This window comes from Brachypodium distachyon, chromosome 1 (assembly GCF_000005505.3).
Source record: "Brachypodium distachyon strain Bd21 chromosome 1, Brachypodium_distachyon_v3.0, whole genome shotgun sequence".
Classification (NCBI taxonomy): Eukaryota; Viridiplantae; Streptophyta; class Magnoliopsida; order Poales; family Poaceae; genus Brachypodium; species Brachypodium distachyon.
Window position 1 is genome coordinate 20,601,101 of NC_016131.3, and position 15,032 is coordinate 20,616,132.

General features: G+C 46.6%; 1 protein-coding gene across 3 annotated transcripts; it reads right to left on the reverse strand.

Annotated features, from left to right (window-relative positions):
- Window positions 1-9,518: 9,518 nt before the first annotated feature.
- On the reverse strand, window positions 9,519-13,544 carry LOC100828167 (BTB/POZ domain-containing protein At3g22104). Of its 3 annotated transcripts, none has more exons than XM_003562907.4 (3): window positions 12,929-13,544; window positions 10,396-11,529; window positions 9,519-10,255 (listed from the first exon to the last, which is right to left on the reverse strand). In XM_003562907.4, the coding sequence occupies exons 1-3, from the start codon at window positions 12,983-12,985 to the stop codon at window positions 9,785-9,787; spliced, it is 1,662 nt and encodes a 553-aa protein (XP_003562955.1). In that variant the 5' UTR covers window positions 12,986-13,544; the 3' UTR covers window positions 9,519-9,784. The 3 variants fall into 3 exon arrangements, with proteins under 3 accessions (XP_003562955.1, XP_014751899.1, XP_024313686.1); XM_014896413.2 differs by lacking the exon at window positions 12,929-13,544 and adding an exon at window positions 11,605-12,922; XM_024457918.1 differs by lacking the exon at window positions 12,929-13,544 and adding an exon at window positions 12,856-12,916.
- Window positions 13,545-15,032: the final 1,488 nt, after the last annotated feature.

A 15,032-nucleotide genomic window follows, 5' to 3' on the forward strand; every position in this document is an offset into this window, starting at 1 on the left:
CCGGTCACGAACAAACCCACCTGACTGCAGTCTAAAACTACATCATTCAAAGCGGAACAGTAGAGCCGAAGCTATTTAAGCCCACACCATTTACCAGGCCTAGGTCCAAAGATCCAGCGGAACAGTAGAGCCGAAGCCCACTAACTCGGGCGGTGCCCCTACGGAACATAGACTGGGCCCCTGGCACTGTGTAACACTCATCCTTGCCAACACCAAGGGGGCTTCGCTCACCAAAAAAAAAACAAGGGGGCGCTTCCTTCCACGTAGTAATATTGCTGCTCGTCCACAGTACGGAGTACTGAATCACTACGTGTCTACGTTAGCAGTAATCCTAATGTGAAGAAAAAAGTTTAATTAACGGCGACCCATCATTCAAAGCGAAAAGTGTCGAGGGCCATCCTGTATGTTGCTTTCCTTTGGGGATGACGCAAAGCTGGAACCCCTTTTGGTAGTCATTAGTCAATCTAAACATTCCAAAGATTCCGTAACAGTACTAGATCCAACTTTCCGCCCAATGGCCTCAGGCTCTAAGCTAGTAGTACTTGGCTCTGGCGAAAACACTGAATAATCTGCCCCATTTTGCCCATAAGGCCATTACACACAGTCGCACACAACTAAGTAGAAGAAAAAAACAGCATAGACCGATGCACTACGGGGTTTTTTTTCTTCCAAAATGAGGTTCAAAACCAAGGCATTACAAGTTTTTTCAAAAAGGAGGTTCAAATCCCGGCCGCTTTATCCCTGAATTATTTTATGTGTGCAATGATTCAGATATCAGTGTGAACGAATTGTTTCAGAGAAACTGGCAGTTGCAGTTCAGGAGATGGTTGAACCTTGATCTTCTGATTCAGAAGAATATGTTGGAAGGGCTTGTGGGAGCTTGGGTTCGTAGTGCTGACCTGATAGATCTCAATGGTTGTTGAATAAAACTGGCAAGTTCACGGTCAAGAGTATGTATTCTCGGCTGGCTGGTTGGGGCCCTGACAGATCTTTCAAACATCTGTGGAAAGCTAAACTTTCCTTGAAAATTAAGATCTGGATGTGGCTAATTTGGCCTAATGCAATTGCGACAAAGGACAATATGAAGAAGAGATTCTGGGTAGGAGATAACATATGTCATTTCTGTACGTTATATGAATCTACAGGACATCTTTTCTTTGAATGCACAACTGCAGGTTATGTGTGGAGTGTTATTCGCCGTTTGTTGGGGCTACACCGTGACCTAACTGCTCTTCTCATTGTTTTTGATGGTTGCCGGATTTGGTACAGTTGCCTGCTAACATACAAATTGTGGGTTTGGCCGCTGTGTGCTGGGCCATTTGGAAATGCTGCAATACTGCTTGTTTTGAACACAAATTGATTAAGGATCCAGTGGAGCTGATCTGTCGTGCATGTGCTTGCTTACGTTATTGGGCAGCGACAGAAGGAGGGCGACAAGGAGGTGCTCTTGACTAGAGCTGTGGGTCTTCAGGAGCTGGCACTGGAGTTACGTGATGCAGCGGCTGGGAAGAGGCGTCGACTGATGATTGAGGAGACCTAAGGAGGGAGATCTACAGTAGTCGAGGATAGCTGGAGCTGACATGAAGTTCTGGATATGCTTAGGCTTGCTGCATTTCTCAGGCTATCTGTAATAATGAGTAAAGTTGGTTGTAGCCGTCGTGGCTTCAGTCCGTTCCGTCTAAACTTTTGTTGTAGACAGGTTTAGAGTAGTTTACTTTGCAGTTCTTTCGTTTCGTTTGTATGAACTTACTGCTCCATTATGTCCTTTAATGGAGTGCGGCCGCATGTTTGCGGGCAAATAAAAAAAAATCTCCGACCTCTGCATTAAAATGATGCACATAACCATTATTCATGATTTGGATCACAAGAACTAGTACTTTTGCTTTCAAATATGAGATATTCTAGTTTTGTCATAAGTTAAACTTCTTAAAATTTAATCAAGTTATAAAAACTAATTTAGAATTGTATATGTCGGTAGATTTTTTTTATAAACTTTACAGTACAATGCACCGTGGTATATTAACTTGGCAGGCATGTGCAAATTAGTCATCGTACTTGCAAAATGCAAAATTTGAGTGTTACAACTTGACACGTATGAGCGCCGGTGGTCACAAATAAGATTTTGTAGGTTTCAGCGCCGACATGGCATGCTAACATGGACTAGGCGGGTGTAGTGAGGGCTTTATGGCCCGAAATTATTCTGCATGGGGTTATTTCGCAAATACATCATCTTTCAAAAACATCCTTCTTCCTCCCTCGTTGAATCACCATCTCCCAAATCCCTATTTTTTTCCCAAATTAAGTGTCGTTCTCCTATGTGACATCGCCGGTCTTGGTGAGGAGCAACACAGCTCGCATTCCCCATCTTTCTCTCACACGACCTAGCGTTGCTCCTCCGCAACACCACCATCGCTAGTGTCGGTGCCTCTCCTCTACATCGCCACCCCTGTGAGCCACTGTTGCATCCCCTCTGCTGCCAGCTCTTTGACAGAGGCCGCACGCCCGCACCTCCACGGCACCACTGCACGTCAATGCGCCGTCGGCCCCCTCACCCTGAGCCACCACTTCGCTAGACTTCGGAGTCGTCTCCTCTTCCCTGCGTCAGTCCACCTCACTCTGTCCCTCCTGATCGCGATATAGCGACGCCATGGGATTTGCAACAACAGAAGAAGGAAGAACACCATGCTGATTGATGGGTGTAGAAATGGTGCATTACTGATTGCACAAACCACCTCCACAGTCGCCGACGTCGCCTACACTTTCGCGAGAGATGTGTTGAGATTTGAGGAACTGGGGCGATAATGACGAGAAAAATAGAAGGAGCTTTTTTTTTGGTAAATTTCCAGTCCGGACAGACCTGTCGTCCACGTCGGCGTCAAAAATCTAGAAATCTTATTTTTGACCACACGTGCACATACGTGCCAGGTTGTAAGACTCGGATTTTGCATTTTACAAGTAGGTTGACTAGTCCGCACATGGCTGCCGAGTTAATATACCACCGGTGCAGTTTACTTTATTAAACTTCAAGTCCACTTCTTATTCAATTGGGTACGGAGGGCGCAGATACGAAGTGATTAGGAGAATCAATTTTGCGATGTATAGAAGAAAAGGAACCTCGGCTAATAAAAGGTTAGTTTTTGTAGGGGCGAAACTCTGCCTTTGCCGGGTCTCTCCACTTGGCGCGATGCAAAACAATCAAACCACTATGATTGCCAATCAGCTGTCAGACAGAGGTTATGAGCATGCCACTGAAAAATCAAAAGGAGATCATGAGCAGGCCGGGCGACACCACCACGCTTTTCTCTTTGAAGAACGTAAAGGACCCACAGGTTTCGACGATTCCGATCCATGCATGGTCCTGTGCCACATCGATCTTACTGAAATGTTCTTTTTTGTTCTGGACAACCTCCCAAATTAACCTTGATATATATACCTTGATAATACAGAGCCACTTTGAATCATTGACCGTGCTGTACGTATGCGTGAATCTTTTCTGCGAGCTGTGACTTGTAAACAACAAAACATGTTGGGTCGAGTTGCGAGCTTTGACCACTGCTACTAATTAACTCTGAAGAAGCACACGGCACGGAGGCACGTGCATGCAGATGGCATCCACGAGAGAGACTAACTAAGCTAAGATGCTACGGAAATACACACAATTCGCTTAGATCGCACTCCTCGTTGGTTAATCACGACCTGCGTGCAAAACCCAAGTATTGGATGCGTCGTGGAGGCGCATGGGCATGGAACAAGTTGGCGACAACTCCACGCATGCATGCATGCACCAGCTTGATCCTAATTAACTAGAGCATTGACTTGGATTAGGCCCGAATCAGATAAGGATCGGAGAAATTAAGTCAGTGCTGCAATTAAGAGAGAGGGAAGATGCCTTAGGACACACTCGTGCTGTCAGATATGGGGATAAGTAGCACGCAAAGGTTACTGATTAGTCAAGACAGACTAGAGCTTGCACGGCTTCAGTGAATGGCGTACGTATTGGATTCTCCGTGTCTGTGTGTGTTTGCTACTCACTCCGACTCATAAAAAATATCGTCCACTAAATTATGTACTTTCTCGGTTCAATAAAAAATGTGTCAAGTTTGTCAAAATTTAGACGTATCTAGATATGACTTAGTGTGTAGATGTATTCAAATTTAAATAAAGTTGAGACATACTTTGTTGGACGGAAAGATTACTAAGTGGGCGACATATTTTATGAATGGGAGTACAGACTACAGAGACCAGAAAATGCATGTAAACAAGCATGTTCTCCCATTAATGCCTGACGAGGCATTTGGATGTTGTTGGCGTGATCGAGTCCTAAAGAATTGGTCACTAGTGTAGACTGCAGCCAATCGATCGATAGGCATGCAACATGACATGCCAAGCAGCATTCCCTGAATTTTCTGCTGGATCAACTTGGTTTTTACAATGCTACTAATGCTGCAGTACTCCATACGACTATGCAAGTATACAACACGACTATACTACGTACCAGGATGAGTATGGAAGGTTCCCATTTTGAAATGCCAAAGATTCCAGAGACCAAGAACTTAAACAACACATTCCAAACATGACCTAGCTAGCTTGCGGGGTGACTACTCCACTCACTCGCTCTGACAGCGCCCTATTACTCCTCCAATAGGAGCATGAGCAACCTAGGGTAGCAGCAGCAGCAGGACAGGTCTGGAGTTGAAGGACCCGAGAAGAGACCAATATTGCTCGGGAACGGGTCGGCGGATTTAAACGGTTGCTTGACAAGAAAAGCATTGGTGCCTTGCCTCGTCTCGCCTGGGGCTCTGGTCTGGAGCAGGAGCAGAAAGGCGCGAGCATGGGGCGGCCGAGCAGCAGCGGCAGCAGCATTGGTCCCCGGGCCCTATGGTGGCTAGTACGAGTAGTGGGCTTTGAGATTCTCACACTTTGCAGTGACGTAAACGCCGGCCCATCCGCGGCGGCCTTGGATGGAGGCGTCGGAATCCGCAGTCAGTGGGATTCCCTGCTGCTGCTCAGGCCATGCACGTACACGTACGTACGCTTGTTGTCTGGATGCCGGAGTTTGAAATAAAACGGACCGAGAAATCACGACAAAAATTATGAAACCGAAGGAGTAGTAATTTGTGCGTCTGATTGATTGTTACGTTCTGTTTCTTCATGCATGATCTTCTTGCTTCGTCGACCATGTCGATAAGTGCCTGCCCTGATGTGTGCATGCATGACTGGACGCCAAAGTCAATGGGGGACAAAGGGACCATGCCGTATGCAGATGAATACCGCTCGTATGTCCTATCCTATCCAGGTTTTTGGAAATCGGAAATCACCGTGCAGTGCACGGCCGATCGATTTTGTACAAATCTCAGTACTGGGTTGTTGCACGCAATCGAGCCCTACACAATGTCGACGGTTCAAATACTGACGGCAAAGAAAGAAAAGTGGAAATTGGCTCGTTTAATTGGTTCTTGGCCGCTAGCCCCAGTGCTCCGCTAGGCCCGTGCACGTACGTACACGGACACACACCACGTGCGTACGGGCGTCGTTGGATCGATCCATGGATGGAGGCAAGAGCCCCAAAGAGGCCACGTCCGCTCGGCGCGTGAACAGAACCTGCTCCAGCGAGATTAGCTGAGTTTAATGCGAGCCCGGCCTTTTTCGTTTGCTTGTGGCCAAGAGCCCGGTATATGTACAGTTCTGGAACTTGCCGACCTGCCCGTTTCTGTACGCCCCGTGCCGCTGTTTTGTACGCGAGCTCGGCGACCTACGGAAGTTTTGGACATTACGTACGTACGACGGATGAGTTGATCTGTCGCAACAGGAAGCAAGGCCGATCGACGACAGGTCCACGGCGCAAGCATACAAATTAAACACCCAGCCTAAATTATCCCCACGAGACGAGACCGGCCGTTCTCCCTCGCCTCTTTGTCGGCGGGGCCGGATTGCATTGCATGCGACCTTATGGGATTTTTGGCATTTTGCACGCAGCCTAACGTATTAACAAGTCGATTTTCGTATACTACTACTACTACGTGGTGCACGGGGAAGACCAAAATCATGGGGGCGCCTGGGTATGCTGAATTGCTGATATGAGACCGTCGTGGATGGCGCTGCTGCTCGCTCCGGAGTGAGAGAATATCTGTTGCTCCTGAGCTCTTAGGTGCTACGGTGCTAGCATTTTTAATTTTTTTTAAAAAAATTCGAATAAATTGAGTAGGTTGATAAGATGTATGTCTACCATCTTGCAAAATTTCAAACCCAAATTCATTATATGCATAGAAAAACAAAAAAAAACAAAGTGTCAGGAATTTTGTCTTTTGTGTTCTTATCTTTTTGCGACCTATTCACGTCAGTATTTGTCTTTTTTTTTATCTACGCATATAATGAATTTGGGTTTGAAACATTGCAAGGTGACAGACGGACATCATATAAACACACTCAATTTATTTTAAAAAAAATAGAAAAAAATAGTGATGCTAGCATCTAAGGGCTGGAAACTTAAAATTCTCTTTCTCTTCGAGTCTGGTCTGCACCCTGGCGAGCAGTGGACCATGGTGGGAGAGGTCCATGCATCCCAATCCCATGCATGATGCACGCAGATGCAACGATGGGTCGTAAAAGATTAGCAGCCTTTTTGACCGTGGTGATTGTGCCGATGACCTGCGTTAAGATCGCAGGGGAAAAGCGGGTTTGTCATGGCTTGGTGACGAGCATCTTTGTTCCTGACACCCTGTCCGATCCAACTCCATGAGCAGTAAACTAAGTTGATGCGGAAAATGACAAGCATTTTTTTTCCCATCCACCTTTCTTCGTGGATTAGCCTTATGCAGTTGAATGCGTAGTCGACCACATGACCACATATCCATCGTCATTTCCAAAGCTAGGAGATAGATGTTAGCACTATTGTCTACATATTAATGTGAGACGCATAATGCAAAAACATATAAAAGGTGATGGGAAGAGCGACTTACTTTGTCCGTGTCAACAAACAATTTGAAACACCTCGACTTTTTCAGAACTTGAAGCACTTATTTTTTTCATTACACTATTTCGAAAACCTAAGTACTTGATCGTATGGATATGGAAAATACAGGATTTCCCCTCCCAGCAGGAAAAGGAGGGAAACGGATTCATTGCAAAATGACGGGTCTCCTTCCGTAACTTTCCAATTACGAGAACGAGAATTGAAAGACATGAAAATTCACAATTATACACGGTGTCTAGGAGATAGATATAATAACATGTGGAGAATTGCCACATGTCAATGAGATCTATAAAAAATTATAGGAAAAACTTAAATCGACTGCTGCAATGAAATATGATCGGGAGAATTGTCGAAAATACGAGCGGAGCGTAGCGAGCCGTGGCAGCGCACGGACACTCTGCTAGTCTATCTAAAAAATATTTACAGGTGGAAACCCCTGAAATTAACAAGTTTATCCTACTGTACAAATCATCCAGGAATTTTTTACCCAAAAGTTTTTTAAAAAAACTGAGGGTTAAAGTCCTTAGTAATTTCTTTTAGATTTTTTTTCACTGAGGGTTAAAGTCCTTAGTAATTTCTTTTAGATTTTCTTTCACTTGGATTATATTTCCGCGCAAGCACACACAAATAGAATGTATCTTCAAGTAACATTATCATTCACTCGAACTTCTTTGTACAATGTAATTGAACTAAATATACTATTGAATTCAATTCACTTTGGATTCAAGTGCACTACAATTATGTGATTTTTCTATTCTTACTTCTTTGGAATCCTGCAAACTAAAGAGACTCTGAAGATAAGAGAAGTGACATAGTAATATTCTTATGTAAAAGCTAGTAAGGGAGACCTTAAAATGCAAAGAAAGCGTAGACTTGTTTGGCCAAGCAATTTTATGATGAAGTGGCTTGGCTTGGTATAGGATATATGAATATCTGATTAAGTCCATAAATTTTGGTGCAACCACATGTCACAAGTTTGACCTGATTGAGGTGTGGCCAATGGTTTATTTTAGCAATTAGTCGACTTCATTGATTAGATGAAAGACACAGTACAACTCATGGACAAATACGAAAATAACAACATAGCAACTCATCTTTGCATTGTAAGTGAAATCAAGATCCTCTTAACCCATCATCTTAAGTTCCATCCTTCCCCTCTCCGAGTTCTTGCGTGCCTTTGATGAAAAAATTATAGAGGTCCAATCTACACAAGTTGGACTAAAACTTTGCCATTCAAAGAGCCATAACCATTCATCCCAAGCGGCGAGAACCTTAGATTGATGAACTTGGTGTGGCCAAAGACATACCCTTTGCAACGCAAGATGTCAAAGCACCACTTCATCCATGTGGACAATAGTTTGCCCTAGACCTTGAACACATGGAGCGTAAAATCATGAGCTAGCTACTAACTATATCACTCCCTTAGTTGCAAAACATGGAATACAGTCGAGGCAACACTTTGTTTTCTTTATGCAGAATCAGTCATAAAGAAGTTTTCTTAAGGAGAATCTAATAGCATCAATTTTATTGTCATGTAATTGCACGTATAAGTGTTGCACGGTTTTTTCACCAATCAAAATGCCTTGTATTTAGATGTGAGGCCAACTTCTACACACTGCACACGTGCAATGCAACACAACTATAGTATTTTTGTTGAATTTTTTAAAATGCCTAGTTGACACAAACACAATTTAAATGTCAATGCTACTCATTTCATTTGTAAATAGATTACACTTTAGACATTTATGCACCATCCAGGACACCTTCTGGTACGATTTTAACAAAAAAAAACATGTAATACACAACTTCTTTTTCTGGCGAATGTGCAGTGCGCAACTTTAACACATACTTTTCACATGAACATGCTAGTAAATCATAAAATTGCAATGCCGTGGAAATATGTTCACAAGAATGCTGTGACCCCTAAAGAAAAATATTTTTTATACTAATGATGGCATGCTTTTTAAAAGGTCATCGATGTAAAACCGGAGGAAGTTACCAAAGGGGATGAAAAGTTTATGGCAGACCCAAAGCAAAAAGATTAGTTAGAATCTATGAACAGTGAACCAGCAGGTGTAAGATTTATCCTCACGTAACTAGAAGCATGATACTGTTTCACCACAAGTGGGAGGTGGGTCAGTGCACACTCCTTCACAAATCTTGTTTTAGCCTCTCAAAGAGCATCCAAAAAGCAAGGGGAAAAGTCCTGCCCAGAAAGGGACTCAAAGGCCCACGTTCTTGGCCACTTAAACCATATCGGGCTGTCAGAGCTGCCCTTGCTTTCTAAACACTGTCCGTAACAACAATTTAACCCCCGGTTAATCTATGGGATTTTGCAGGTCGCAAGTCAACTTCTTCCCCTGAGACCTCGGCCGCCATGATGTCATGTTGTTTTTTCGCTTGATCACGCTTTACGCTGCACGTTCTTGGAGGATTAACAAAGTAACTTAACCATGACATCCCACAAGACTTGTTTATTCCGCTTGATCTATCGAGGTCATGGCTTACCTTTCTTTTCTGTAAGTTGCAAGACATGGTCTTACACTAAAAAAATGAGGCAGTTGTACTTGGCGGCATCTTACTTACATCTCTGTCTTGTTAGTTGATCATCGAATCTATCTATCCATCCACAAGCTGTAACAAGAACAGATTCTCCACATAATCGATATCCATTCTCAAATCAGATTGATCACCCAAGAGCTGGTACGCAGGAGGAAAAAAAATGGATAAAAAATAAAAAGCAGAGCCTATGTACAAACATTCATTCACTACTACTGTGCAGTGTTGTTCATGGCAGAGTGTGATCAAGAATCAAGAACACATCCTGGGGAGTGATCTCGCCGTGCAGCCGGCGGCGACGCCTCCTCTTCTGGAGGCCTTCATCTTGTTCATCTGCGTCTTCATCCGGCTGCACACCTTCTCCAGCTCCATCATCCGCCAGTTCATCCCGTCCAGGAGCGACTTGAGGCTCTGGTTCTCCAGCGACAGCTCCAGCCGGCTCGCGTACAGGACAACTTGCTGCTGGTCGCCGCCGTCGTCGTGGCCGTCGCGTTGGTGCTTCCCCGTGGCCGGAGGAGCAGAAGGAGGTGGAGGTTTCATGGGGCCCGAGTGTCGGATGATGCCCTTGAGCACGGCGTGCTGCGACGCCAGGGCCTGCACGGCCGCCCTCGTCGGGAACCCGGCGTTCCTCGCCAGGTGCTTGCAGCAATCGGGCGACAGCCTCTCGTAGTTGATCCCCTTGCAGATCTTCATCTTCTCCTCGTCCGTCAGCCGGCCGTGAACCTGCAGAAATGAATGAACAGAGGAATTAAATGCTGAGCACCCACTGTAGAATTCTGACAGAACGCACAGAAGCATGTATCGAGACGCGAACAAATATCCGAAGAGAAATCCATTCATTTCATTCTGCGGAGAATGTGTACCTGGAAGTAGACATCGATGGCGCGGTAGAGCGCGTCGTGGCAGTCCCTGGCGGCGGGCGGCAGCGCGGTGGCGAGCTCGACGAACCGGGCCGGCCGCAGCGACGGGTCCGGCGCCACCTCGGCCAGGTACAGGTCCACCAGCGCGCCCACCTTCTTCAGCCTCGCCGGCTCCGGCTCCTCGCGCAGGAACGCCTCCAGGAACCTGAGCACCAGACCCACGTCGTACAGGCTGCCGCCGCCGCCTCTCGTCTTCTTCCCGGAACACGGCGCCTGGACGAGCAGGTTGTCGAGCGTGGCGTGGTCCAGCTTGCGGCCGATCATGGCGACGAGCCTGTCCTGGCAAGCGCCGGCCAGCCTGAGCGGCGACGCTACCCTCAGGATGCCGAAGAGGCCCTTACAGGAGACTGAGCTCCGGTCGAGGTCATCGGCTATGACAATGATCACGGCCTCGAGCATGGCGGCCTTGTCCTCCGCGTTCGCCGCGCCGGCCAGGCGGCATTTCAGATAGTAGAAGAGGAAGCGGGCGACGACGCCGTGGTCGGCGCCCCTGGCCAGGAGCGCCCTGGCCAGCCGCTCCAGCATGCCGGGGCTGAGGACGACGACCAGGTCCTCGAACCACCACGTCCGGCTGGAGCCATTACACCGTGCGGTGCTGCTGAAGAGGCTGGCGCTGCTCTTGGTGTCGCACGAGAACCGGAACGCCGAGCTCTCGGGCGAGGAGCTCGTCGGGGTGGCGTCCCCGACGACGGCCATGTGGGACAGGAGCGCGCCAGCGACACGCCCGAGCACGCCGGTGGACTCGGCCAGCGGGAGCAGGCGCTCGCACTGCCTCACGGCGTCCACGACGCTCTGCCACGGCCAGTGCGGCATTTCGTCGAGCGCCTTCTCCGCCAGCTTCGCCAAGCTCGGCGCCATGTTCATGAACTCGGCCGCGCAGCGCAGCGCGCAGGCGTTGGCCGCGGTCACCACCGCTAAACCGCCGCCGGTGTAGCAGAACCTCGCGACGAGCTCGAACGTCTCGGCGCCGCCGGGGAAGCCGTGCAGCACTACTCTGGGCGGCCGCCTTGCTCCGCGCCCGACCGGCCTCTCGTCGAACAGATTCTTGATCTTACCACTGAACGGTGCAAGAACGTCCTGCGAATTTGTATATAAATCCAAGAGCGAATTAGAACACGCACGACGCCATCGTATTAAACTAGCACACCCTACCGATTAATGGAGCAGTACAAGAATCCAAGGAGGCCGTGCTAATCCGCACCCACTCAGGATGCCAAATTAATGCGGACGCCAAAGGGAAAGATCGGGTCTTTTTCCAGAGAACAATTTAAGCTTTTTAATGCGGCCGTTTGCGCCACCAAACGCCATGAAAGCTCGGGAGAATAAAGGCGGGGAAGATGAGCTGATGAAGTGTGGCTACTACAAGCCATTAACGTTAACGCAGCAGGAGAGGACGACGAAGGGAGCGACCTGACCCGAGAGCACAAGCGGAAAGAAGCATCTACACGACCAAAAATGGGTCCAAGAAAATGCGCACTACAGTTGCGCCATTAAAGGAGGGTTGGACAAGAAGGACCAGCCATGGCGAGCTGATCGCTAGCTCAATTAATGGCGATGGGGAAATGGACGCAGTTTCAATGTGCGGCCATTAAACCACTCTGCCATGGAATGGATCCCACACTCACTGCTGCGATTATAAATGGGAAGAAGATTGCGACGCCTTCCGCTGGACTCTGTGGAGGACTGGCCGTGAAAGAAAAGAAAAACAGATGGGATTAATCTGAGCCATGCTGTAATAAAAGCAGAATTTCAGAAGAGAACGATGATTGCAATTACGGCGATTCAATTCCATGGCAGTGCGACACGCTAGAGACCGAGAGCAAAATTGCAAAATTACAGCGAGAACATTAGGACAGAGGACAGACACCGAGCAGAATTATTATTTTGTCCATCGAGTATCAAGATTCAGAGCAGAAAGAACAAGAACTAGAAACTCTGAGAGGGGAACGGAACCAGCAGGAGGCGTCAAGCCGCGCGCACCCCAAGAACCTGAGATGGGCTAGAGACCGAGGGAAACCAGCTCCGGAGGTCGAAAAGGAAACAATGGAAGAGACCAAAATGGGGGAAAAGATCGCAAGGTAGATGCCAAAACTCTGAATTCTGAAATACCGGTATCGCCAAAACTTTGGGCACTAGCAGTACCTACCTGAGACGATTTCGGCAGAGGAAACAACAAGTGCTAGAATTGAAACAGGTACAATTCCACCAGGATATGGCAAAGCTTCACTCATCCCTCCCCTAGGCCTTGGTACAAACTAGAAGCTAGCAGCTAAGCAACAGTAAGGCCAAGAGAGAGAGACAATGGACTTGTAGGCAGCAATCACATACCCCAAAAAACAGAAACCAAAACATAAACTCATTCATCAGTTAACGGGGGAGAAGCACCACGGCAGTGCAACATACCTTAAGGAGGAGGAGAAGAAGAAGAAGCTAGCTAGAAGTGCAAAGTTAGAGGAGGAAGAAGAAGAGACAGCACCTTATCAACAAAGAAGACCCCTTCGCCGTCCACATCCACCTCAAGAACACAGCCCATCTCTCCTGCAGTTTCCTTCTCCCAACAGCTTTAAAGCAGCAGCATGGCCAAGAGGGAAGAGGTAAAAAGGCTGCAATGATGGGGATGGAAGCAAGGAACGCAAAGGGGATGGCTGTGGCACCACACCACACCTCACAGAAAAGCCCAAGCTGCCAAATGGCTAAATGGCCAAGCGATGGCGGATTCTCTGAGAAAGTCTGAGTGGTCAATGGCTCAAACGGAGAGAAGGAAAAGGGAGCTCTCCCGGGCGAGAGAGATCGGGAGGGAGAGGGAGGGGCCAAAAGGAAGTTGGTGGATGATCTGAGCTCCTGACAGCCTCTGCTAACATGCAAGTGGAGTTTACAGAGGAGCTATGGGGAATATATGCAAGTCTGCGTCTTGATTTCTCTCCCTTCCACCCTTTGCTTGGCTAGTATACCCGCAGGTGGTAGTGTAGTAGAGGCAACAAAAGGATGACAACGGAGGAGAGGAAGAGGGGGTGGTTTTCTTATAGGAAGTGGGTTGGTGTAAGTCGTAGAGGCAGAAATGCACTGCTTGTGCTGTCTTTGGATTTAGCAGAGAGTATCTGAGTAGGTCATCTGTCTCCATGTGACACTGATATATCTGATTCCCTGATGTGAGGGTTATCTTTGCCATCACCGGCAAGGCAAAAAAAGTTTTCCTTGGTTTAACAAAAAGTACTCGTTGTCTTCCTAGTTCCTACCCCAAGATTTCGGGGACCGAATCTTTCCACCCGGGATATTTACGGTAACCATGGTAAACGAGAAATCCCAGCCATTTGCTAGAGAGAAGAATTCTACGGAGTAGTTGAGTTGTGAATATAAAGAAATTTTGAGCATATATAATTGGCAAACCCTATGAAGTTCGTGTAACGCGATGTCACCGTAAATGGGTTGTGTCACAAGATAGCTTAAATGGGGTAAATTTGTAGAAAATATGTTAAATAGAGTAAATTGTGTCAAAAAAAAGTCGGGGGTAAAAAATGAAATTCACTCGTAAATTAAATTGCTGCGAAGACAAGATTTATTTTTTTGAAACTGGAAGACAAGATTTCGACCATGCTCATCTAGGATGTAAAGCTTCTGTTCTACCACAAGACAATGCTGCAGACATTAAATGGTTAAGAGACACTCCTTTTATCTGTATTAACTTATATTTGAAGTTAATTAGTTGGAAGTTCAGTTACCGGACGATGACCAAGAGCACTGCCGATAACCAAACCATGTTCTTTGTAGTCCTGTGGACGTCTTTCTGACCATTACCATGACTTAAATTCTTAAGCTAGTACTATGTTTTCGTATTCTATATATTTTTTGGAAACATTCATTTCTGGCAAAACATTTACTAAATGGGGTCAAAAAAGGAAAATCTCACCAAATGGAGTCAAAACTGTCAAAAAACTGAAACTTAGGGGTCGCTCATATTATTTCTGGTTGAACTATATTTCTCGTGATTGATATCGATGGGGCGTGACCAGGCTGAGAAACTGGACCTGAGTTGGAGTGGAGAAATAATAGCGATGTCCATCGTTGGAGATCGATAGTTGCGAGCAGCTTCGAACCAAACCGTCAGACTTGATGCTGAGGGGTGTAGAGCCCCTAGCCATCATTCCTAGGTACGCTTGGAGCCTTGGAGAATCCTAGAGCACCCTATCTCATCATCTCCTCTTTGAAAAGTACCTTCCATTTTTTGAAAGTTTTGATAATTAACAACCATCATATCTGCTTGATGTCAGACTAAGTGATACGGTTAAAAATCATGTTGTTTCTATATGTCCATAGACTCTACACGACAGATATATTACTACACTTACGTCGTACCGTATCTAATTATGACGATTGACGAAGTTGCAAAGTTTAGGTGTTTAACATCCCAAATTTGAGCTTGTTGCGAGTTGATCGGAGCTGGTTTCTACCTTGGTTAACACGAGTTGGAACTTCAAGTTTGAGTCCAGTTGGCTCTGGGCTCTGGCTAGTTCTCCACCCGTAGAAAGGTGCAAGGAATAATATCTCGCGCTACTTGTCCTGTCTCGATTTACCTGGCCCAG